This window comes from Lichenostomus cassidix, chromosome 4 (assembly GCF_008360975.1).
Source record: "Lichenostomus cassidix isolate B80296 chromosome 4, HeHo_3.0, whole genome shotgun sequence".
Lineage (NCBI taxonomy): Eukaryota > Metazoa > Chordata > Aves > Passeriformes > Meliphagidae > Lichenostomus > Lichenostomus cassidix.
The window spans coordinates 20,484,048-20,510,533 of NC_139484.1; the positions used below are offsets into that span (position 1 = coordinate 20,484,048).

The 26,486-nt window shown below is 39.0% G+C and overlaps 1 protein-coding gene and 1 long non-coding RNA gene across 8 annotated transcripts in view; both read right to left on the bottom strand.

Annotated features, from left to right (window-relative positions):
• ZNF827 (zinc finger protein 827) overlaps positions 1-10,784 on the bottom strand; it is a 124,920-nt gene extending 114,136 nt beyond the window's left edge. For 5 of the 7 annotated variants that reach the window (XR_014851622.1, XR_014851623.1, XM_085058184.1 and 2 more), the window contains exons 1-2: positions 10,625-10,784; positions 5,916-5,995 (exon numbers count right to left, since the gene is read on the bottom strand). Coding sequence is in view for 4 of the 7 variants with exons in the window: in XM_085058184.1 (XP_084914310.1) it covers positions 5,916-5,925 (10 nt within the window). In the remaining 3 variants the exon portion in view is untranslated. Of the gene's footprint in view, positions 1-944; positions 1,092-5,915; positions 5,996-10,624 lie in introns of those variants that run through there. The other 2 variants (XM_085058176.1, XM_085058178.1) reach the window with 2 other exon arrangements.
• A 2,524-nt stretch (positions 10,785-13,308) lies between these two features.
• The window catches only part of LOC146437995 (uncharacterized), a 47,119-nt gene continuing 33,941 nt past the window's right edge, over positions 13,309-26,486 (bottom strand). The window contains exons 4-5 of the long non-coding RNA XR_014851629.1: positions 24,160-24,320; positions 13,309-13,383 (exon numbers count right to left, since the gene is read on the bottom strand). This is a non-coding gene — a long non-coding RNA (uncharacterized LOC146437995). The remainder of the gene's footprint in view (positions 13,384-24,159; positions 24,321-26,486) is intronic.

The following is a 26,486-nucleotide window of genomic DNA, read 5'->3' on the forward strand; positions in this document are numbered from 1 at the left end:
TGGAAGTTAAGTGTAGGTGCTTCCAGAGCCAAACAGCAGCTGAGGCTTTTTTCCCTTAATTGCAGTCACAGGTGTAGGTAAGGCTTAGGTTGGGGGAAGAAGGCTGGGTAGGTTTGGGGTTCAGCTTTTTTTTTAAACTGTTAGACACTAGCCCCTGATCACAGTTTGGGCAAGCAAAAGAGTGTGGCATCTTCCCCACCACCACTTACAACAGCTCAGTTTATTTTTGTAGAAGAGAAATAGTAATAAACCTTCTTGGGTGTTTGATGGAAACAGGCTGTAAGGGTATAGGACAAGTGTTAAGGAGTTAAAATAACAAAATTTTGCTTTTAGCCTTCAGCTACTTTCCTGTCAGTCTGTATCTTCATTCAGGGAAGTTTTCCTGGTCACCAGACATTCTGCCCCTCCATGCATAAGAGTTTCATTCTGAGGGAAACCAGGATTCATTCCAACACAGACTCAGGTGGCAGCCAGGCTGCTTATCCATTGACCAAGACTTGCAGGTGCAGGTGATCAAAGTATTGTTTTTCCTCCCTTTGGTGGAGCACCCCAACTATTTTTATTTTTTTTCCCCCCCTCCCTCAATTCCCCTTGAGGAGTGGGTGCTAAGGAAAACAGTAGATCAAACCCTGATGTTGAAATCCTACCAAGTACCTTTCTGTTCTATTTTTTTTTTCCAAATGCAAACCAGATTTTTCCCAGACTTCTTTACAGGCATAAATTTAAAGTTTGAGTTTCTTTTCAATTGTCCCGATAAAGCCACCAGATCTGCCAGCTTGTTTTCTAGGCTCATACATCTTTTACTGACTATCACAGTTCTCTAGAAACCAGCTAGGGACAGAAAACATCTGTAATAAAAAAAAAAAACAACAACTCTCCCTAAGGAGCATCTATAAACAGAAATGGCTATCACATCAACATGAAATGAGAATGCTTGTATTTACCTCTGACATTGTGCCACCATTTTACAGAAAAGCCCTTTTCTACTAAAGTTCTTTCTTCTGTTTTTTAATCAGCTTTTCCTACCATACCAGAGTACATATCCACAAATATTTTATGCAGTTATTTAGTACACTTAGGTCAGCAAGCAGTGTGTGAGATCCTGAAGAAGAAAGAACTCACCCTTCCTTTGCTTGAATGGTCCTTCCATGCATCCATACTCATCAGCCAAATCCTATTTTTTAGGTCACACCTTTTAAAGGTGAGTAATACAGGGATTTATGAGCCCTGCTTCCCATGCTGGAACACCAAAAAAAAGCCCAACCCCGAAGTAAACAGCTCCACTCCAAGCAGCAACACAACTGTTGCACATTTGCCACAATTAGTAATTACTTACTGTGATTACTAATTAGTCATGAATTAGCAAAATCCTGGTCCCAATTCAATCAGTGACAAAATCCTCACTGATCTGCTCATAGCTGGGGTCTTGCTCATGGAGAATAATGACTCCAGCTCTCATGCACGAAAGCAAATTGTTCCAAGGTTTGAGGCATTTTACTGCCCCCAACTGCTCTTTCCATCCCTTTGCCAGAAATCAATTTTCCCATAATAGAGTCAGCAGAATTAATCATATACCTTCACCTTAGTCACTGCATTTTGCAGCCCAGGTGTTAAGACACAGCCAGGCAAACTCAGCTGCTCCTGGTCCAGATGAAACGGCTGTTGGCCCATTCCTGATGCCCTGCCACCCTCTCCTTCTCCTTCTGCTCTGTTGGTTTCACTTTCTGCATTACCATTTTCCAGTTCAGATTTGAAAGCTTATTGTTTTAAGGCTTCTTTTCATTTTTTCCCTAATTTAAGAACACAAAACTTAGGGTGATACACTAAGCTTCTGCTGGGGACTGCGCAGTGTAAACAGCTGCCTGTGCCAGAGGAACACAGGTAACCTGCCAGAGGTTGAGTGTCACCCCACAGTTCTCCCTTCCCAAACCAATTCCGCTTAATCGAGCCACTTTGCTGTTGACAGAGTTTCAGACATGCAGCAGTGTCAGGTTTTGTTCCAAAACTTTTTGAAATTAGTGGAAGATAGCAGGCATGGGGAGTTTTAAGCAGTGGATAACAAATGCAAATTCTGCTAATCTTCAGTATGATAGAAAATCATTTAATGTAACCTAGATTTCTAGGTTACCTGCTGTCAAAAGACAGTTAAGCAATTGTTCCCCTTCCTGTGGAAGTTAGGACAAATTTCTCTAGAGAAACCTTGCTCTCTCTGTGGACTGCAGAGGGAACTGAAAGACTGGTTCAGCGCAAAACAACAAATTTGTAGGTTCCTAAACCTAGCTTAAAGGCAAACTCCAGCTCTTAAAAATAAATTATTATTCATTTAACTAAAAGGAATGCCATTTGGCTAAAATGGATGGTGTTTAACTAACAGGAATGCTGTGTCCACACATAATCTGACACAGCCCAGTAACATGGAGTGATTTGCCATTCAGGGGCAGTACAGAGGGAGCAAATCTAAGCAATTGCCACCCACCTTGTCCATCATTCCTCCTTTTCTGCACCACACTAGCAAAAGCATTTGAGTAGCATACAGTGAACAAGACTGGAAAACAGATGTTGCTAAAATTAACTCAGGAAAACAAAAACTTGGAGTCACTCATCATTCAGATGGGTTCCCAAAGACCCTACAAACTGCACCTCTAAAGCAGAAAACAAGGGCTGCCTAGGACTGAATGGCCATTAGAGCCATGCTGACTGAGACCACACACTTTGCCTGCAGTCCCCTAGGCTCTTGCACACTATTAAGCATTTCCCTCTATTCTCTTTCTCCATGCAGATGCCCATCTCTTAAGAAAAGACTAACACACCCCCTACCTGACTGTTGTGACCCTAAAAACACGACATGTCAGGAGCTGTTAATGTGTATGGTATCGCATAAGCTCGGTAAGGAAGAACACAAGCAGAGCAACAGTGTCACAAGCCCACCTGCTAAGTTTCTCTCTTCCCATCCCAAATCTGTCCCTTCCAATTGCTCAGCACACAAGGCAAGTTACACAAAGGTCTATTTGCTCACCCGCAGTTTATCAGAATTAGCTGCTACTGTGTTTGCTAATCACCCTCTGGAAGGCTTTTGTCACAGATCAGACTGCCACAAGAAGCACGCTGGACCCACCACGATCAGGAGGCCAGCACCGCAGAAACGACAGATTTTCAGGACTGATAAATCCTACTAAAGACTCATTGAAACAGTTTCCTCTAAGAAGTGCAGGGAAGTTTGCAAATATCCCTCTACAGTGACTTGAGCAATTATACTTTCAGATAAAATACTGGCTAGCCTGGCTCTGGAGGTCAGTCCTACTGGGGTTTATGGCTTCTCAGGCCAGATAAAGAGGATGCCTTTCCCCCTCCACCCTGCCAAGATGAAATTGGGTAACTTGCTAGTTTCTTGATCAGAATAAAACTGTCATGGATTCTTGCTGAAGGAACTGCTATTTGCTGCAGCCATACTTCCTACATTGCCATGCCAGCAGGCTGCTTCCACCTCTGACAGAGATCAGGTAGCACAGCCCCACCCAGGAATTCCAAATTAAATCATCTTCCCATGGGGCAGGAGAAAGATCTGGGTCAGAAGTTTCTAAACTGGAAGGTCACACATCAGCTGAGTGACCTTGGAGGATTAGGAATGTAACAAGTAGGATGTCCTGCATCCATCACACTGTATCCCCATTAAGGCTTCTGTGAATTCAGTTTGCCACCCAGTTACATACATTCCTGAAAGTTGCTTTAGCAACCCTTCCTGCAAATTAAAATAATACTTGTCACTAGCAAGTGTTATCGTCACTGAAGCTGAAGATAAGAGAAAGTGAAGAGGAAAGAAAAATCCCAGTATTTACATTCTATAAATATTTTGCCTGTCCTTTTCTCCCTTATTTGTGCTACTGATTGTTTCACGCTGGACTATTTGGCAAAAATTCTAGAGTTACCTACACACTTTTCCCTGCTCTGATGAACTTCTGAAACAAGTTGGAGGCCTTAATTTTCTTCTCTGCAACATTCTTCACACTTTGGTGTAAAGCATATTTAGAGGAAATGTAAATAAGCGAATCAATACTTTACACCTCAGGTAAATTTCCACAAGCAAAATGTGGTTCTGATTGTCTTTCTCTTTGGAAACCCAATTAGTGAGGCAGCTTGGACCCAATTAGTGAAGAAGTTAAGGCAGAGGGGAAAAAAGATCTGAGTTTTGAGAGTTTTTTATATTGTCTCACTTTTTTCCCCCTTCTTTACAGTAAAAGTTTAAAAAATAGGGAATAGAACTTGGTTTTTTTGACACAATCTCTGGATGATGCTTTGAAATGTTTAATTAACATGCTACTCAAAACAATGTAAATGAGGCTGATTTCACCTGTTTTTCAGTGGCTAAAGTAATGAAAAAAAATGTGATGGTAAAAAAAATGAAGGTTGAGATTAAAGAGGCCTACAGTTAATGACAGGCTGAAGTAGTTCAACTGTCATGTAATTGAAAATATTTGAGAATGGACAATAATTAAAGTCAGGCAAAGGATGAAGCCCAGATTATTATAATGAGATATGGTGTGTTCTTCAGGCTATTTGGAGGTTAATGTTACTTGGTTTCATGTGGTTACGGGTAAGTAAGTACTGTACTACCATACAGTAAAAATAATGTAACTGGATACATTCTGCTTCACAGTGACCCAAGGTTAATGGTAGTTGCTCTTAGTATATTTAAAAGGTTTAAAAGAGATGTAACAACCTCAGCATTACAAATCCAGTGCAATGGCACTAGAAAATGGCACCAAGTAGGCTGGCATAGTACTGGTGTTCTTGGTTCCATGAAAGCAGCTTCCAGCATAATCTATGTCGACTTATCTGTATAATTATACTGACTGTGTCCATGAATTCTTTCATTCCTGAATGGCACCACCTTTTGAGCAATAGATCATTGGTATGCATCACTCTGATAAGGTATTACACTAATATATCATTAAAGCAACAGATGTATTAGTGTAATACATCACTGGGACAAAGCACTCTGATGATGATGTATTCCTGAAAGGATGGCACCATGCAGAGAAGACGAGGCCCAGGAGAAGACTTTTGCTCAGTTTAATAGAATAAAAGGCATGCCTTCCTGGCACAAAAAATGTGATGCTCCCTATAAATATATGGTACTGCTATTAATTGTATTCCCATTTGTACTGGTAATTTGAGGATCATATGGCTTGGAAAAAAATTTACTGTGAATGAGGAAAAGATGTAATTTAAAAACATAACCTATCAGACTATTTCACAGTCTTTTCCCATAATGTCTGATCTCCTCAGCTCTCCAGACACCTCATCAGAAACTTCCCTGTGTTTAAAGTCTTAAGACACCTATCCTGTTCTGGAGCAATGCGGCCGTGGGAATGGTTCAGGGTGATATCATGGCCTTGCAGAGTTTGCCTGAGGAATGGGGCTCTGCTAGACAAACAGGCAGAGGCCAAGAAAATCCCTAAAACTGGCCTTGGAAGCTCCTGCTGAGTCACTGCTTCTGAGGGCAGGGATTATGCCCCAGCCCCCACACCAACCAGCACAGGAGTTGTATTTAAATACTTAGAGAGCCACATGCAGCTTGAGGCACAGACTGGCCAGCTCTGTCCCAGCCTCTGTATATCAGCCTGCCTCATGCCTCTCCACCTCTCTGGATTCCAGAAGTCCCTGGTTATCTCACTTACCAGTTCAGGGATATACTTCAAAGGAATCTCATATATATGATTACAAAAGATGCACACTGATGTATGAAACAAAGGTGAGGGCTGTGAACAACCAGCCCTCTGAAGCAGTCATCCTTTGTGTTCTTTCCATTTTCAGTCCATAAAATTTCTCACACAAATTACAATTCAAATGATAAATAAATTAATCTGAAAAAAATTAAAATAATTGCTTAAACACAAAGCTCCATAATACAATACCTTTAGTCATGCACAGTTGGGCTGTATTCCTTAGACCTTGTAAGGGAATGTTCAGATTCAGTGCTGATCTCAGTTGGGTCCTAAATGAAATTGAGATGCAATAGCGAGTATATTGTCCACTTTCAAAATAACTCTGAACAACTGCAATACTAAGGGGTAAAAGCAATGTAGCTATGGAGAAAGAAATAGGAAGAGAAAAATAAGAATAGGGAATAAAAATAAAAGCTGTGGAAAGAAAGGAAACAAAAAGGAGTGGCAAGGATAGAAGAAAAAGGGGAATAATTTACCTCCCAGTTTACAATGTTGATTTTAGCATTCAGAAGTTATAGGTGCACACACACACACTTTTCAATGTATTATAGAAACAAATAGGCCCCCTGGACCCGATTTTACCATCTTACCTCAGTGAGGACACTAATGTTTATACAAAGAAGGGATAACAATCTACAAGATTAACATCATAAAATTTTGCAGGCCAAAATGACTACAGAGGGTGTGAGGCAGATGGGAATCAGGATCATGAAGTTTTGTAAATCTTTATTCTAGCAGTGTGGTATTATTTTCTTACAGGGTTTTATTTTCAAAATTATAAAGTGATCAGACAGTAGTATTAAGATGAAAAAATAGCCTAACCAGATTGCTCTTTCTTTGTCTCTTAATAGGACTGTTGGGACTCTGTATTAGTACTTTCACAGTCAGACCTGTGTGCTCTAGTCCGGGGAAAGTGGGTGATGTAAAATAATTAATGTGTGGCATGTCTTTATAGAATTTAGTTTTACAGTCAAATTATTATGCAATTCTTCTCTTTACCAACTGGTCTCCAGCAATATTCTATTGTTCTATTAAAAATATTTGCATAATTGTTGGACAGCAAAAGATACAGGGTTGTATCTTCCTTTTAATTTTTTCAAAAAATTTTTTCAAGTGCATTTATTTCTCACATACAAGGTACAGCACCAAATTCTCATTCCCTGTAAATGAAATTGTCTTAACAGATCTATGTTGCTTTATTGTAGCTGAAGATCTGTTTCACAATTTGATTGGTATCACACACCGGGAAATAGATGCAGTCATTATTTCATATTTTTTGTTTGGGTTTGTGACACTTTCACAAATGATGACAACCCAGTGCCTTGCAAGTCTGAGTTGAACAGATGCACTGTGGGGGGAGATGATATGTAAGATTTGGAGCCTTCCCTTTCTTTTCCAAAGAGATGAGCATCTGCCAAAAAACTTAAGACCCAAAGTCATCTATGCATTGCACAATTACTCAGCTCTACAAAAGAAATGTTACTACAGTGTGGCCATTGGTATTACAACCTGGTCAGTGTCCATGCAGATGTGCTCTTACTTTGCAGAAAGTATCCAGAAATAGGTAACTTCCAAGGTGGTATCTTTTCTGTAATACTTATCAACCTGTGGTCTGCAAAACTCAGAGAGAACTAAGGGAAATGGAAAGGGAAATTCAAAGAAGCAAATCTATTCTAAGTAGGTTAAATTTGCCATACACCTACACTGGAAATCAAAAAGGATTAAAAACCACTGATTTATGTGAGATGCAGTTTTACATTCTTATATCTATCCTAAATATTTCCCTTAGTAATTTCTTCTATGTCTTACTTGCCTTCTATCCAATACCCTATAGTTTTCTATTTCAGTTGGAAAATGAGACCATGCTTTAAAGATTTTTTTTTTTAAACAGAGAAACAAATCATGCAGGAAGTCTCTGTAGAACCTGTCACAACTCTTTCCTTGAATTCCAGGATGGCCAAGAATGCCTCCAATAAAAGACCATTCAAACATAAGAAACATTCTCTGGGGTAGGACCAATGATCCATTCACTCTGTTATTGTGTCTCTGACAGCAGGGAAAAAAATGGGGAGGAGGGGGTGCTCTGGCAACTGTTCATTTTTCCATTCCTTGTAGCTCCACAGGGAGTAGTAGGCAGACCTGGGTGCTTTTTTCCCCGTGTTTCCCTCCACTTCTCTATCTATCTATTATTGATACTCTGACCCTCATACCCCTTCCCACTTTTTTGAAGCTATTTCACCTGGAGCTGTTATTGCACCTCAAACAGTAGGGTTTTTTCCTCCTTTATTTTTTGACTTTTTCCTTAGACCTTTCTCCCTGGGAAGTTTGGGGGGGGTGGGATGTTGGTGGTGGCTAATGCCTAGCCCACAATAGAGAAGCCAGAGGGATAACAACAAAAGGAAAAGCTGTTTCAGGAGGGCATGTGAATTTGGCAACTATTGGCAATGTATTCCTCTTCTACTGCTCCAGAATCCACTGTTGCTGCAGAGATTTTAGAGGTTACCTTCCTGCATAATCATTCCAGCATCCCTTTATGCACATCCTATCCATGAAGCTGTCTAATTCCTTTCTGAGCTTTCTGATACTAGGCAGAATTTAGCTAATCCATCACATCTGTGATTTTATAAACCTTTATCACATCTCCCCTCATCCTTCTCTCCAAAATGAAGAATATCACTGTTTTTTCTCTCTTCACAAGGCTGTTGCTACATTATTACAAGCTTTTTGACTGACCTTCTCTGTATCTTTTTTGCTTCCACTGCTTCCTTCTTGAGAGGTGGAAAGCAGAACTGGCAGCACTGAATACAGGGTGCACCACAGCTTTGTATGGTGTCAGAATGTCACCTCCCATTTGTCCTCAGTACTTTCCTTGGGTTTGTTTTTTGTTTGTTCATTCGCTTTTGTTTGTTTGCTGCCACAGAACGCTGAGCTCATGATTTCAGAGAACTGACAGCAATCACTCCAAAATCTCATTCCTGAGTTCAAGAGTCTAGCACCTCAGTTCTGAGTTCAACATCATGTAAGTAGGGTTAGACTATTTTTCATAAAATCACACTTATCAACGCTAAAAGTTGTGATGCAAATCAGTTAATATCATCTTCAAACCCAGAATTTTTACTATGCCTTCTCTTCTCTAGCTTGTTGAGGAAAATACTGAATGAAATTGGTCCCAGGACTGGTTTCTGGGGTACCTTACTGCCAACTCTTTTCCATCCTGAGAAACGCCCATTAATCCCCACTCTTTCCTTTCTCCAGTTTTCAGTCCATACAAGGACCTTTCTTCAAGTCTAACTCTACTTTCTGGAAGGACCTCAGACAGCCAGACTGGATGATATAGTTTCCTTTCCAGCTGGAACCATTCCGTTCCATTCCATTCCATTCCATGTTTTGGAATCCTGGCAAAGGAATTTTGAAAATCCAAATACATTATGTCCAATCTGTCCTCTTTGTCCATGTTCTTATTGTCACCATCAAAGAACTTCAGCTTAGTGAAGCTGTATTTGCCCTCACAGAAGCCAACCCGATGCCTTCTCAACATGTCAAATTTATCCATGTGCTCACTGATCTTATTTATTATCACTATTATTACCACTACTATTAGAGATGGTACTCCTTCATTATGCTAGGAATGAGAGTAAGGCTCACTGCTCTGTAGCTCTCAGGATCCCATCCAGAGCCTTTTGGCACATGCCTGTACACTCACCCTCCAACACAGTGCCTTTTTGTTATTGCATCCCACATCATGGCCAGCAGTCCTGAAATTTCACATTTGAGTTCCTCCAGGACTCCTGGGTGGATGTTGTCTTGTCCTGATGACTTACTGACCTCTGACTTGCCTATTTTGATAAGCACATCCCATGTATTTACTTCAAACTGATCTATATTTTCTGACTAACCTGCTACAAGGAAGGCATCAGAATTGGTAATGAGACAGTTTCTGCTGTAAAAAAAACAACTGAAAGAGTTCATACTGAGGTTCCTTCATCTGCTGCAGCCTCTTCTACACCTTGAACATTGTGTAGTCCCACTAATCCTCAGCTGGCTTCCTGCTTTTGGTGCATTTACAAATTTCTCTACTCTCAGCTACGGCATTCTTTGCAAGACTCTTTTCACATTCTTTTTAGCTTTCTTAATTTCTCATTTGAAATTGGGCTGCCATTTTTATGGGTTTTCCCATTCTCATTTGAGAAAACTTTCCATTTCTTAAAAGCCTTCATATTTTTTATATGGACTACATAATTTGCACATTCAGCCATGCAGGGGATTTTTGGAATGCCTTGTTTTCTCTTTGAATTGTGGCACAATTTTTACCTACGCTTCTAACATAACTTTTAACAGCCTTTAGGTTTCTTTTAGATATCTTGTTTTTCATTATTTGCAAGAGAAAACTGTTAGAACTGAAATACCTAAAAGCTCAGAAAATTCCAACCTTACTGCATGCTTGAACTTAGAGGGCTGACTGGACAACTCATACTATGGAATACATGACCACAGTGCAGCCCCAACACCTCTGGCAGCTGAAAAGGACATTCTTTATAGTGGTCACTTTCAGTTTGCTGGACACCAGGAGTGAAAAAGGGTCCTGGATACATCAGTGACTTGTAGGGATCCATGCAGTAGAGGAGAGAAATCCATTTAGTTAGAAACACAGAGCAAAAGCTACAGCCAAACATGGGGAATGGATCGGGAGAAATATGCCTGGATATGAAAGATGAGTGAAGATCAGGAGCAGACTCTGAGAGAGGCCCAGAAGACAAACTTGTGCATCCCACTGCAAAAACCAACAATCACATAACTGAAGATTATCGTAAGACAGACATTCCCAAAGGACTGAGATAAGGGTGTACTGCAGCACTGACACAGGCACTTCCTAAATCCCAAAGGCTTCATTCCATTACCTGACTGAAGATGGTTTTTATCCAGCTCTGGGTGGAGCAGACTGGAGGCTGTCCTGCTGTAGCTGCTGAAACAAGCCAGGCCAGGCTGGTGGTGAGGGACCAGCTCGGGTACAGTTGCTGTTGAGCATCTGCCATGGGAAGAACTGGGCTGCACCTGCTCTGGGAGTGTCACTCCCAATTTGGAAGGGAAGTAAAAATTTAGGGAACAATTAGGCTTCCTACCAAAGTTGGAGCACAACCAGTAGACTTAAAGAATTCTCTGTACTTACACCAGTGCTCGCAATTTTGTTTGGGGCTTTTTTTTCTCTACCTGTCTTGAGCTAGCTGTCACCTTCATTTATTTATCTTTAATTATGAATATAATTTTTAAATTAAACTACATTATGAATATAAATTGCCACTTTTTTTCTTTCTTTGGCATGGTAAGTGAATATCTTTGTGGATATGACATTTTTACAGAGATGTTAAGCAATCTTTTGGAGGGTTTTCTTTTTTCTTTTTATTTTTGTGTCAGAAATGAATTAAAGTGAGAAACCTTCAGAGGTTAGTTACATAATTTTGAGGATTCATACACAAGCACATACCACTTTATAAGTTCTGCTGTAAATTCAGTGCATTCAAAAGTATATAATGATTCAGTGATGCATATTTTACTAATATATATAAATCTAAGGCAATGCACATTAAAATGGGATGTCTCCTTGGTGAAGACTTGAGAGAAATAAAGTAGCAGCAATGGTTCCTTGACCTTTCTTTCTTTTTTAAAGATTAAATAGGAACTATATTGCTCTTTTGAAAGCCTTTCTGCATCTTTCCCAGTGGCATAAGAGGTCAGTACAATCACCAGGACCCTGACATCCTTTCCTCTGTTATGAAAAGTCCTTAATAATATGTATAGTTAATAAAATCTAATTGCATAATTCAACTGTAATCTCAGTCATGGTCCTTGTCAGCGTGTCAAACCCATCTTTCATCATATGTGCTTCTGTGACATAAATCCCCCCAACTCTATTTGACTTCTCCATGAGTAAGAATGTGCACTTTTAAATATTCAGTAATTGCAGGTTCTTGTCTAAACCCAACCAAATTTGGCACACTGTAATAAAGTGAAAGGTCATTTCTCATTGCTGCTTCTCTGAAGGTGACATTTCTTTGGTCTAGCTTCCTGACACTGTGTAATTCCTCCTTCTGTTTATTTTACCACTCTGGTACCTCATTAGTCATTGCAGAAAAGGGATTTCTTTGACTGTGGTTTGCACAGAGGACAGAACATATCAATGTGCACTTAAAGAGTGTTAAAATGCAGACTATGTAAAAGCCAGTGTTTAGGGACAACCTGTAAATGTAACTTAATGAACCAACAGACCATAGCAGCTTCAAAGCACTGCAAATATAAGAACAGAATCAATACTGAGACTCAGGATTGCTGGTAGGTTGCTTTCATTCTTCTGCAAGGAACACAGTTGATTTCATTATGTCTAAATTCTTCTTACTAGAGAGATTCCAAATCTCAGCACAACCATACCAGGACAGCCATTTCTGCACGCCCTGACAACCTCTCCTACAGAAATAAAGTGGGGCCAGAGTCAAGCTCTACCTGCCAGGTCTGCTGAAAACTGCCTTGCTCTCCTGTGGATTCATAAGAAGGAAAACTAAGTAATTAGATTTTGCTGACTAGGGACAGCTTTGGGGTATCAGCACAAAAATACCATGGCATGAGTGCTGTTCTCTTCCTGCCCTGCAAGCTGAACTCCTGGTGCCCTCCATTGCCTGCTTGAGTTGAAAGACAGAAGGTGACTGTCTGCCACCACAAAGTCCTCACCCCAGCATCCACCTGGCTTTTCCTGGCACAGCCCTCTGAGGGAGCCAGCTATATTTCACCTAAATCTACAGGCTAGATTTTGTGTCCTTTTCTCTTTCATTGGCAAGTCTGAGTCCTCTTTTCCTTATAACATCCCTTTTTAGTTATTTTTAAAATTATTGTGTGTCACTTCATCTTCATTTTTTTCTAGCTGGACCATAACAAAATTTCTTAGTCTCTCTTCGAAGGCCCAATTTTTCAACTTTATTGAATTTTTGTAGCTGTCAATTAAACTCTTCCCAACATACTGTGGTAATTCTCCAACCTGGACCCCACAACTGAACTAATCCTTGTAAATGAGACTTGCATGGGACTGTCAAACAGAATAATTATCTTGCTTGTCCCTGGAAATAATTTATTATCAAAACTTGTACAATACTAAACTTTTAATGACAAAGTCTTGTTTTTAATTCATGGTTGGACTGTGGTACAGTTTAGTGTTTATTCTCATTTAATTTTGTCCTATTTTTTTTCTCAATTTCTTTCTAAGACATGTCTAATAGTATCAAAACAATAACATCTTCAGTTCTCTCTCTCAAGGATTTTGTTTTCTTCTAAATTTACTCCTATCTGTAAGTCTCCCACATGTCTAACACTTAATCTCTACATTAATTTCACCTCCTAACATTAAGTAATGTGACAGATAGAGTCCTCAGTGAAAAACATTGAAAAGGAAAGGAAAGTACAGTGGATAGAGGGGAAGAAAAATCACTATTATTTCCTTTAAATTTTCTGTAAAATGAAAACTTTCTTTTACAGTTCAAAACTGAGCACAGGGGGCAATTGAAAGAAAAAAGTGATACTTTCTTTTACTTATACTTACTTCTATTCAGAGAAGATGCCATTTTGTACTTCTTAAACTTTTATACTTATTATATTACTCTCTGGGGAGAAAAAGCTAAAAAACCAAGCAAAACACAGAATGATGAGGTTTTAAAAAATGTCTCATGCTTTCCTTAGAGAGAAATTCAAATCACAAATTTTAAAACTAGACATTAATAACCTGTTGTTTTTTAAAAATTTCTAGTAATAATAAAAATAAAAGGTGTTCATCATGTAAACCTTTTCTCTTCCAAAAGGGGCAAGGCAAAAAAACCCATAAACCAAACAAAAACAGACAAGAGGTCTCTTTAATTTAAAGCTAGGGGAAAAAAAGTTACAAAATGTCAGTATTACTCAAGAGAGATTCATTTAGAGTTTCGGGGATAAAAATAGAAAAATGTTTAAAAAATCAACAAAAAAATCAAACCAAACCAAACCAAAACCCCCAAAATATTTAGTTGCTAATATAGAGTAACCACCTGCAGTCTTTTGTTACTTCACAGAGTAGCATCCAGTGAAATGGAAGTACTGAAGAATGACTGGAGATCTATCTTATACCAGCCTGATTCCTATATGGCAGTTCAAATGAAGATTACTGTGTATTATTGCCTTTACAATGTGTTTACAGGCCCCATTTTTATTTTAATTAGGAGGCTCAGCTCTCCCTGCCTTGACTTCCACAACACATCTATGATTGCAGACACCAGTGGAATGCTCAAATGAATCATGTCACCTGAGAGGCTCCCCTATTGCTTTCTGTGCTTGGTAATAAGGAAAGGTTAATTGTGATCCTTTGAATTTCCCAGGAGAGACCCAGGAAATGCAGAAAGGTTCAGGTGTCTGCAAACACAGAAGTGTTTGGAAACCTGTGCCAAAGGTGGTTATTTTGCTGGCCTTGCCCCTTGTGCCCTGTAGTTCTCAGCACCATCCTTCCAACAACATCCCCTGAAGTATTCATAAAATTATTTCACAGGACACCAGAGTGTCACAAAGGCTAATTGACTTGTGCTGCTGCAATGATCCATGGCTGTATACATCCAGACAGCAAGCATTGTTTCCAGCCAAATGTATACACTCATCTGGAAGTGGAAACTGGGATTTGAATTCATAACCTTCAGCTCCCCAAATGCAGGTCTTTATGCAGAGAGTTAAAAGAGCAGCTGTAGTCACACAAAAATACTGCTATTTGTGAGGATGCTTACCCTGGTGAGGTGAAGAGCAGCAGCGTGTGCTCACTTTGGCCAAAGTCACAGATTTCCCAGGGAAATCTGCTTCTGGAAAAATGCCACAGTTTCCTTATGGTATTTTGGGAATCCGTGCCTGGGTACTACTGCACAGCAGATACTGGAGTCAGACTGAGGTGTCTCAGTATCTTTTGTCTCTGCACCCCTGTTCCTGGTCTTATCCTTGTAAACCCCATTCTTCCTTTCCCCTGTGTTTTGTTTGCCTTGTCTATTACACAGAAATACAGTTTGCAAGTACATTAAAGCTGCTTAAATTTAAGTATCAGGTGCACTACTCACAACACAATTACTGATAGTTAATAAAGTGAACGTGCATAATTGTTGTAATGTATCAGGCCTTAGTACAACTCATTGCTAAGCTCTCTATCTTGTGTAATACTCCAGTCTAAGGAGATCCTTTAGGATTTAAATATGTATTTAGAAGGATTTTTAATGCTTATACTTTTTAATTATATAATTAAGGATGAGTAGGATGTGTTTGCAAAAACTTTCTAAAGGATTATACTAACACACTCCCTGTTGAGGCAAGATAACCTCACCTGCCACACCACCTGAATTAGAAAACTCCTGTAGTTACAGAAGCAATGGTGGTTACCTTCAGTAGCTTCCTCAGAAACCAGGAGAGCTGTTTGATCAGGGCAAAAAAAGTATGCAACAAGTGTTTCAAGTGTCTTTTAAAGGACTATTTAAAGAATTTTCTCTGGTTATAGCATATCTGTGGTTTGGAGGAAAACAGGATTATCACAAAACCCCATTACAGGACTAATTGGCTCATGTCCAAAAATCCAGATCTCCATCCCAGGAGCAAACAAGAGGCAACCTACTTATACATTCACTCGTTTCCACCTCTGTGCACAGCCCAGGAATCACACTTGGAAATAAGATGTCCCCATTTGTTTGCACGAAGGCACAGATTCCTGCTTTCAGCAACCTGCATGGCATCTGTTGCAGTGACACAACACAAGGTAAACCAAAACCCTACAGCCAGTGCAAGAGAGGTTGTGCCATTTCTTTCATATTGTCCTCAACATGGCAGTTAGGGACCTAATGGAAAAGAAAAGGATTTAATGTGTCTTCCTGGTGTGGAATACTGCACAGTCAAACCGGAAGACAGGTTATGACACTGTAATATGACACAGAGATATCAGAAACAAAATATGAGTCTGTATCTTACTAACAGCTAGAGCTGGGCAAGACTAGTGCTGAACAAAAGCAAAATACAAGAAAATGAGTAAGGTAATAAACAACATAAATATAGACCTGTCCCAAATAATTAAATGTCTTAAACATAAAAAATTGATTGTATACTGACTATTCTATTTTGCAAACACAGAACAGCTACAGTTATTTTGAAATCATTCAAGGACATGAGTCAGATTCCTTCAGTATTGTTATTCCTATTTTAATAAAAATGCCACAGTGTGAAGTGCAGATATCTTAGTTTTGCTTTCTCATAGTGTAAGTGCAGAATAACAATCATAAAATCAAATTGTGCTTACTAGCTTTTACTGCCTTTCACATCTAAATAACCCAAAGCATTTCATACATCAGAAGGGTCACTGAGACCAGGCACTCAGCAACTGTCAGTGTGAAGCTGCCTGTAGTGACATCAACCTGCTCAGGACAGGAAGCCAAATGATACTGAAATTTATGAAGATTGAATTTAATTACCTAAAAAGGCTTGAGAAAGGCTAGGACTGCTATTCTTACAAAGAACCTTATGTGCCCAAAATGACACCTCTCTAACAGCACTATCCATTTCAGAGCTGGGACTGACAGGTATTTGTTAACTCATTTTATTTCCTAGTGCATATGTATGTATTGTGATGATTTACCATTCAAATAAAACCCTTTTCCAGCTTAATAAAATCCAGATTGGTTGCAGCATCAAGATGGCCAGCTCATAAAATATAACTCTGATTCTTTTTTTTTCTCCAAACATAGGACAAAAAGCTCTACTTGTACCAAACACCAAGCACTGTATCTGGTACTGGATCAATTACGTTACTGAGCTATTTTCTGAATGCAATAACTGTCCTCACTGCATGGCGATTTTGACTCTTGTCTGTCTGTTGTTCACAAATAATGGTATTAATGCTTTGTATAGCTCTTCTATAAGCACTGAAGTGTAGTTAAATACCAGCATAAAGGATGTGATAAACAAAGTTATAAATGGGAGAAGGAGAGGGGGGAAGAAATTGAAGAAAAAAAAAATCAATTTTAATAATAGCTTGACAATTACAATTAAATAATCCAAAGCTCAAGCTGAGCATTTTTGTTACACACTGCATGAATGATGTTTGTACTTTGGAACCTTTAAAATATTTAAGTAGAGAAGAAATAAAATGAACTGCAACCAGTTAAGGTCATCCATTTAGGACAAAATTGATAAAATATTAAAATGAAAGAAATAAATTTTCAAACAGAGATACTGAGGCTTCATAGAGATGTATTATTCAAAGCAGAGGAACATGTGTGACCTCTAGGCTATTACATAATGGAGAAAGGATATGACAGTTCAAACGTGCAGGAACTATAGGCAGCAGAGGCAGAGAGGGAAGATGGATTAACCATTCCATAAGCCAGTGCCTGGCTTTCAGGGTACTTTAACTGGACCCTTCTATTAAAGCATTACACTCTCAGAGCCAGTTCTTGGACCCTGCTTTGTATTGGCCTTAAAAACCTGTGGAAAGATAATAGATTTTAACTAAAGATTGATTTTGTGTCTAACTGAGCTTGTTGGTTCCCAGATGCTGGCATTTACAGCAGGGTGATCCCAGGCTGCTGGGTTTCAGTGCCTCAGCTTCTTCAGAATTGTCACTCTGTCCTTACACATCTTTCTATAGAACAGCCTGGAGTCAGGACAGCATGGGCTGGCCAAGGTATAAGGCATCACACTTCTCCCTTGCTGTGGTCAGCTTTGCTGGTTCACAGCCAGCCTTGTCCTCATCCATCTCTGCCCTAACAGGCCTTGAAGATGCTCAGTTTATGCTTTGGACATCTTCAAGGGGAGTAGTCAAACCCTAGCAATAAATGATTCTATTTAAATTTAAAGCCAGAGTCGGTATTTATTACACAGGGTTTATTACAAAATGGGGTTTTGCAAGGATCTCAACTCTCTTATATCTGAGGTTCTTGGGATAAATCTCCCCTAAATGAAAAAGTAGCTACTTGAAACAAGAAGTATCTTTAAATCCCAGCAAAATCTGTCTAATGGCAGGGTCTTTGCTCCTTTGAAAAATTAATTTTCACCTAGCAGAGGGCTCTTACCTTCAAGCTCAGTGATCTGAGGCAACTCCATAGCTCTCCTGTTGGTAAAATGTGTTCAGTATTCACATGGCCACAAATGCTGTGCCGAACACAAGCTTTGGAACTGCACATCAGGTGCCAGGCATCAAAAAGTTAGGGCACATAAAGCTTTTCCTTGGATGCATATTAGCCTCCCTAGAGGACATGCAAAAGCACCTAAAACATTAGGAAAATTAGTGTCACTGACAGTCATTTGTGATCTTGAGTCTTCCAAATGTTTTTGATCCTCTTCCCATTTTTACTCAGTTGCAATCACTCCATGTAAAAAAATAAATCTTCGCATTTGCAGAGTAAGCATTTATTTCTAGCTCTCAAAGCTCCTTCCAAAACTAAGTATAAACATTATTAGCTTGATTTTATAGTCGTCCTAAGTGGAGAGACAGGGACCGTTTACAAATGAGGTTCTATTCAGGATGTAGGCTTAACCTATGATACTTCTCTGTCCTGGCACTTCAGGCTCTTATTCTGACAAAATATTCCCTCAAATAATGCAAGAGTTCAGATCACATTTTAGTTGTCCATATATTTTATGCCAAAATTTGAAAATATGACTATATTCCTTGTGCTTATAATTGTCAAAAGTGATCATAGAATATGATCCTTTGAGTCAAAGTTAATTTCCTGTTGACATACCTCAGACTGACCATCAAATCAAAGGTCTAGGCCACCAGATGCCTTTCCTCCAGCAGAAGCCAACAGCAAATGTCTAAGGAAGTGAATAAGAAGTGGCAAACATGCAGTGACACATCCTCAGTATAGTCCTATATTTTCTAGTGATCTAAGATTCAGGGATTTTTTGTAAGTTTTTTTTTTAAGAGTTACTATCTAAAAATTTGAAAGTCCCTGATAGGTTTTCCTCTCATTAAATTGTCTGATTACATTTTCAATAGATACAAAAAAAGTGAAATTCATAAAATTCTGCAGCAATGATTACCACAATTAATTACAAGTTGTGTGAAAAAAAACCCCTCTCATGATCTTTCTAGATTTCAGCTGCTATTCCTCTTCCTGCCAAATCCAGCAGAAAAGAAAATCCATTGATATTGATGTGTGGGAGACTGGTCTGAGAATTACCTAGAATAAAACCAAGTAATATGTTTTCATTAAGCCAATCTGTCTTCCTCAAAAATCTGGTAAAAGGGATTTATATGGCAAGACTGCAGAAGAAGTGAGCTACCCTTTCCAGATAATAGAGGAACAAAACTAAATCAGATAACTTGGGAAACTCATACCAACTTCATTGAAATCTTGCTGAAGCATTCTGCTGTGCCTTCAGCACAGACAGGAATTTTGCAGCCAACATAATTTTAAAAACTGAGATAAGTATGTGTGTGGGGGGAGGGAATAATAGAGCTTTCTATTAATGGAAAGCAGTCCGGCTGCAGCCTGAACTGTGGTGTCTTCCCTTCCCATAATCATGGCATTAATTACTTCATAGGTCAAATTATGCTTCTGTTTGAAAGAGTTTGGCCGTCTACGTGAATCAGGGCATGCATATTTAGATCTACTGTATCCTCCAGCATGGGCTTTTATTCTTGTTTGATGCATGCAGGCTACTAATTTAGTGTTTCATTGAAGATGGCTATTTTTTCCTCTCCTGCACAATGGCAGTCCAGTTCCAAAATATATAGAACAAGCACACATTAAGTGAATCTGAGGGCAAGTATACTTCCTCCTTTGACCATATGGACAGTGTTTTTCTTTAAAATAAAAAGGCCAAAAAGTGACTGGAACAATGCCCAAAGGGGAGAATAGAGACAGACATTTAAAGGTGAGCTCACTAGATTTATAATAGCAAGGGACACTATCATCCTTTCCAGCCAGCTACGCAGTTAGCAGCAATGTTTATATCACAAGAAGGGCCCAGCAGATCCTTCTGTTGAAAATAATAGCTCCAGCTATTAATATATGGGGGAAGCTGTAGCCATCCACTTCAGATATCGATAATAAATTACATTGTTCAGATATGAGACTATACAGTCCAGGCAGGCAAACAGAAAAGCACTTTTTTTTGGTGTGTATCAGTGTTATTTAGAAGAGCTGATTGGAAAAGTTTTAAGGAATTAGAGTGCTCCTGTCCAGAAAGAATAGCCAGGAGCTTTGAACAAAAGTACTGCTCATCATTTAAGCATATGAAGAGCCTGGATGAGAGCAGGAAAGGTGCTGCTTCTTATGTTAACCTGATCCCGTTATTTGTGGGAACAACTTGTGAAATTACTTTGAATGTATCATAAGACATAGAGGAAACATCAAAATATTGTAGTGCATAACAGGGTTTCTTCAATCAATGAAAGCCCTTTCACAGTAGCATTAGAATAATCTTTAAGAGGGCCAGTAGAGACCCAGCAAGCCACCCACTAAAAACCAAGACGTCTTGGTCTCAGATTTTTTAGAGGATTAGCTTGCTCCCATGTGCAAAGAGAAGCAGGCATTTTGTTGTCCAAAACTTAAAATAAGAAACACAATGGGGTAGCAGGAAATAAGCCTGAAAATTCCAGGACTGATAACTCTAAACATAAAAAAACCCATGAGCTTGTTTTAAGACTTACTGTACTTCGGATTCCTGTGATATTTGAGTCATCTGGCTGGTCTGCTGGTGTTGAGATAAATGGATTCAATGTTTTTATATTTTCCTCAGCTACAAAGGTTAGACATTTGTTTGTTTGTCTAATGAGAGCAAATATGCTCACAGTACACAGCTATGGGAACTGAGAACTGTAGGAGCCCTTAAAAATCATGACCTTGTGGATAAGGTTGTGAGCATTGTCATGAGTGAGCTCCAAAGACATTTCTGAACTCTGTTCAAGATCCTTCTCTTCCGATTTCTGACTGAGCATACTGTACAAGATTTCCCACTGAAGCCTACAAAAGTTAAAATCCCTTTTATTTGAGGTGCTCAGTGCTTTGTAGGATCAGAGCATAAGCAAAGCTTACAAATGAATACAATCAGAGATTTTTTTTTTTTTAACTGTACCGTTTTAACTGTATTGCAGTCTTTAACACCAGCTTTTAAAGAAAAGTCAGACTGTAAGAAGATAAGCATAATACAGCAAGTTTTAAAAATTCCCTGACTCCCTGGCACCACAGATTCAAGTCTCAGGGTCACTGAACCCTTCACCTTTCTCAGATAGATAAGATGACTACTGCAATATTTAATACAAGATAAGCCACACAAGCATTTGACTGGATTTGACCTCTCAGACAGCTTACAAACCCAAGAGCTTGTGTAACCTGAACCTTTGCAAGGAAATGGATATTTGTACATTCTCCTGCAGCTCCAAGAACTGGAGACTTTGGAAACATCAAATATAAGACACGCTGAAGGTGTTAGCTAGAAATACTGCTGGAGACACTTCTTGAGCTGTATCCTCAAGCATCAATGGCCAAAGCTGCCACTCATGCAGACAGGAACAGCAGGCTGAGCTCTAGGAGTCTGTACAGCTGCAAAGCTCCCTTCCAGAAGCAGCTGCACCTCAGAGACAAAAAGTTGGCACAGAAGAACACCAGACAGATCTACCAGGTCAGATCCTGCTCCTAAGTGGCAACAGACTGCTTAGAGACAGCTCTTTGCATGGGAAGCCTGGATGGGATTGCTGTTACCCCAGGTACATCACACTATTTCCATGTAACTTGGTGCTGTGGCAAACACCCTGCATAGTCAGATGGATATACAAACTTAAAGTTATGTCTTCACAACCAGAGAGGAAACCCAGATAGCCAAGAGCATCCACCTCACATGATTTTGCAGTCCCAAGCATTGTCCTGGTGGTGTAAGCTCTGGTCCACTAGAGATGTAGGGCAGGAGAAGACAGAGGGCTGCAGGTGGGCAGTATGGACAGCCATAGGCCAAACTCCACTGACTCTCCCAGCCTCCCTTAACCAGTTGGCCAGGAGTCCTTAAATTCTTCACACAGCCTCTATACAAGTATTTCTACTCACTGTGTCCAACCCTTATACAGTTCCAGAGCACATTACCCCTGTGTTCCCATTTGACAAGGTTTCTCTCAGTGGCTACTGTCACAGCCATGCCTGAGGAGAGGTACTCACAGTTTGCCTGCCAGCTTAACTCAGGCTTCTCATGTACCAGCAGATGCTGTCATCCATATTACTGTGGCACCCAAATCTGCTCTGAAAACAGTTGTTCCCTGTTGGTAAGGACACACATGGCTTGTCTGCAGTCGGGGCTCTGGTAGTGCTACTTTCGAACTAGCAACAGTGGAAAATTCTGAAGTGCAGACAACCTCAGACAGAGAAATAATCCATCAAATGTCAACAAACCTATGCAAAGCATTCCTGTTTCAGAAGCAGTAATTCCTTTTGAAAGAATTTCTATTTTATACTTCATACTTCAGGGCGCTCTTCAAATGTCTCTAAAAGTCCAGGACAAAAAATTCTTGTCTTAATCCAAATGTCCTCTAAATAGCAATGGAATTTTGAAATTGCCTGTAAAATGTCAGAAACTTGGGGACTTTTTTCCCTTCTGTCATGGCATCAGTGGAAAATGTAGATGACACAAATTCAAACTGCATAGGTGGAGCTAACATTCCCCTCCTAGCTGAGTTTTAAACAACAGAGATATGTGTCTTGTTTAGCATGATTTATGAAGGTTTCTGGGGAAGATGGGACCACTTCAAACCACTTTGACTAAGAAGAAGTAAACAAAACCACTGCAAAAAAAAATTAGTTAAAATTGTATGTAAATTAATGAAGACTTTTTACATGTTCTCAATGCTATACTTATTTGGTAAAAAGAAAAAAAATTAGAAAATAATAATTAGAGAATCTATTATTTCCACTGTAATTGCATTTGTCTGTACAAAAACATTAATTTCTGTTTCATTTTGGTCCTAACACAGCATTGTTTGTATTAGCAAGTGGCAGGAAAATATAAGTTGTTGTTTGTGATTGAGGCTATCTAATCAAGGACATATTTTTGGTACTGCAAACAAGTACAGTATAGAATTTTATCCAGCCCACAATTAATTTTTCTTTTAAGAATGGAAAATATGGTACACTACAGATCACATCTGGTTATGATGAATTGGAATAAACGTCTATTTGCATGTTTATTTTTCTTTTTCTAAATGGTTGTCAAAGGGGATTATTTTTCCTCATTCTGACTGAAGTAGTGTGAACTCTTCCTTCCCTTATTGCAAGTTGATTCAAGCATTTTTGTCCAAACCATTCCACATTATGCAATTCAACATTTAAAAGATGTGGAATGAAACTAATCTATTGCTTTTGTAGTATTAAACTTGATGCTAACCAGCACAGTCCCAAATCTGAAAACACTTGCTGAAGTTATGCAAATAGTCACAATTACTTCAGTAGAACCACTGTCATACTTAAATATGTGTGGTTTCAGGCTCAGGAACCTGGTGAGTCTTCACCAGCTCTGTGCCTGTGCATTCTGGAGGTATCTATTGGCTGCAAAATGCTCCTGCAGAGGAAGAGATGAAATCTACAGGCTGGGCAACTGCTTGCAAGATGGATAAATACAATCAACTTGTCAGAGGTACTTCCTTTGTGTCAGATTGTTGCAGTCAGAAAGACTTGACAACCTGTGCCTTCAAAGGCAACAGTTCAAGGTGGCTAAGATCAGTTTCCTCAATCTGACATAAACAGGTATTAGGCATTATTTTCCTGACAGAGACAACAAGCTGACCTAGATTCAGATGCAAAGGTTATTTTTGTGTAAATGTTACATGTATTGCTACAGTTACAGGATGCTTTTAAAATAAAAATTAATATTGCATGGTAATGCTTCTAAATACGTGTGTAATGAACAATAGGTTGCCCATAAAATCTGAGATCTGCTGACCCTGGTGGCAGTGACAGTGAACTGCTGCTGCTATAGTCCAGGCTGACAAAGGGACAAATAGGACATTGCTAGAAGCAATGTCACCTGCTCACTTTCTTCTTGTTACCTATAAGTCAGCACTAACTGGGTGTTACTGCCTAGTATGCAAATGCCATGCTTTTAATACAAACACATACACCAATATATATATATATTTCACATACATAATACACACACACACACACACACACACACACGAAAAAAGTACTCCAGATGAGGATTCCTTGGCATTCTAGAATTTGCAAAGATTTTTTTCTTCTTCCAAAATAAACAGCTCTGAGTTAATTGGTTTCATTAATTTTACCCAAGCAAAGCTTTTCTTTAACCTCTGCTTGGGTGATTTTTTTAACTTCGAAGTAAGCTCTGTTCCAGCCATGGATAAACCAGTCACAGTTAAATGCCACCCTTTCCATGAGATGCTGTTGTATGGGTTACTCACCACATAGATTTAGTAGATGAAGTCCAGTATGATGACAGAGCTCCTGTGACAGCAGAAGAGCAGAAGACAAGGCATTGCTGAGTTAATTTCTACTGCACTCCCCTCAAGGGAGCAGTGAACTCGTGTTTGAGCTGATGGTGGGACAGACTCCAACTCTTCTCCTGTGAATATATTTTAAATAGCAAGAAACACTGTTTCCAACCCTTAGTTGCAAAGGGCTTCTTACACCAAGGTTTAATTCTGAAATCTTTCATGTCAACTCAGTGACTTGTGTGGTATTGGGAATTTATGTTCTGTGGTTTTCTTATTTTATGTTATCTTAACCCTTTTTCTCTTTTGACCAAGCTGGTTATGGTAATGTTAACAAGGTGATGACACCCCAGAGCTGTGCCTCCTCCCCCCACATTACTCACTCTGCATGCAACAAATCGTATATATTAAAAATAAAGTAGAAATCCATTTTTAAATATTGCCTTAAGATGTTCACCTAAAACAATGAATTCTTGGGAAAAAACGGGGTGATAATAATTTTAATATAATGGCAAGAACTGAGGAAGTTAGTGATCATTTGATTTTACAGTGGCCAATAGTAACAGATTATTTCAAACCAGACATGCTACATTTTAATGTAGACATTAAATAGACATTTTCTCTGTCCTAAGGTCATAAAACAGAGAAAGGAAAGATAGCTATGAAGGAAATTTCAAATTTTCAGAGTGACATTTAGGAGAGCAGCTTTTGTGCATGTTGAATATTTTTGTATCTTCGGAAATTGTGCCTTTCATAAAATATTTGGGATTTTTTTCAGATATCTTAATAATGGTGTGAATTAATTTTATTCGGGGTTCTCTTATTGAAAAATTAGCATATTTAGTTCTGATATACTTAATATGCTCTGAGGAGGAAAATTAAGGAGGCAAGGCTATGTGCAAACAGGGTCAAGCAGCATGAAAGTTCTCTTCGGAAAACAGCATTCCAGTGGAACCAGCTCAAGAGTCAGGAGCACAGGAGAGACCACCTGATGAAACTTGGCCCATGTCTTCCCTCTCAATAAGCAGAGTTCAAACGCAATGGGAATCAGCAAACAGAAGCTTCAAAAATACTTACACATATCCAGACAGAGAAGAAAAGTCCACATCCATAATGAACGGTCATTAGGAACAAAAAAATCAAAGCAAAACGAAAGCAGATTTTTAGATGAAGCTGAATTTAAACCAGGTCTGACTACAGCTGCTTTTCATGGCTGAGTCCAAAATCTGGCTAGATTCTAGTTAAACAATAATCTGACAGACAGACTCTTTTTATTACAATTCTCTGCTGAATCATTTAGTTTGTGGAAGAATGGTTCTGGCATCATAACTTAAATTATGGTAACTATGAGATCATTCTTATGATGTAAAGGTAATATCAGGCTCATTTACTAATGTCCATAGTTTGCCCAGGCTATTTTTTTTTGTCCAGGAAACACATATGCTACAATGTTTAGCAGCCTGTAAGACTTACAGTAGTAGTAGCAGTCCATTAGTTACCTTCTCAAAAAGCCCTTGCAGGGTGTGTAATCTTCTTAAACTCCATGGGTTTTTTTTCCATTTTACAAATGGAGAACCTTAGACGTGGCATAAATGGTTCCCAAACAGCAGAGCACATACAAGCAGCTGTATATAAATAACTCCTGAGTGGTAGATGATGTAAAATTCTGAGTGGTAGATGATGCAAAATTCTGTGTGGTAGATGGTGCAAATTCCCACTGCCAATGAATGGACTTTTTATGATGATGGTCTCCAAAGTGGGGTACACACAAGACAGACCATTGGGATGAAGGAAGAAATTCTTTATGTGTGTGTCCCTGATAAATAATGTTTTAAAAATAATTTCATATATTACATCTTTGACTCATCCTTTTTTAAATTTATATTTTGTGCATTTTTTATAATATATATAATTGATTATTACAATAGCACATGTTTATAATTTATAAATAAATAAATGATTGCACATAGAGTAGGGATACCTTATTTGCTGATTGGGGTACATGAGGAAGCTTGGAGACCAGCATTTAAGGATCTGGCCCTGACTGACCAAAGTGGGACTCCCATTGTTTGACAATTCTTCTCTAAAAGGTTGACAAATGTCTCTTGGGACTTCTTGCAAAGATCAGTGAAACAAATGGAAGCATTTCGTAAAAACTTCAAGCGGATTTGGATCAGGCCTGCAAGAATTACAGCAGCAGAGCTAAGAGGAGGTATCTGTCACTCCTGAATCCTGTTCATACAGTGCTGCTGACATTGCTCTCCACAAAGTGTTGTATAGATGCAGAAGAAATAAAA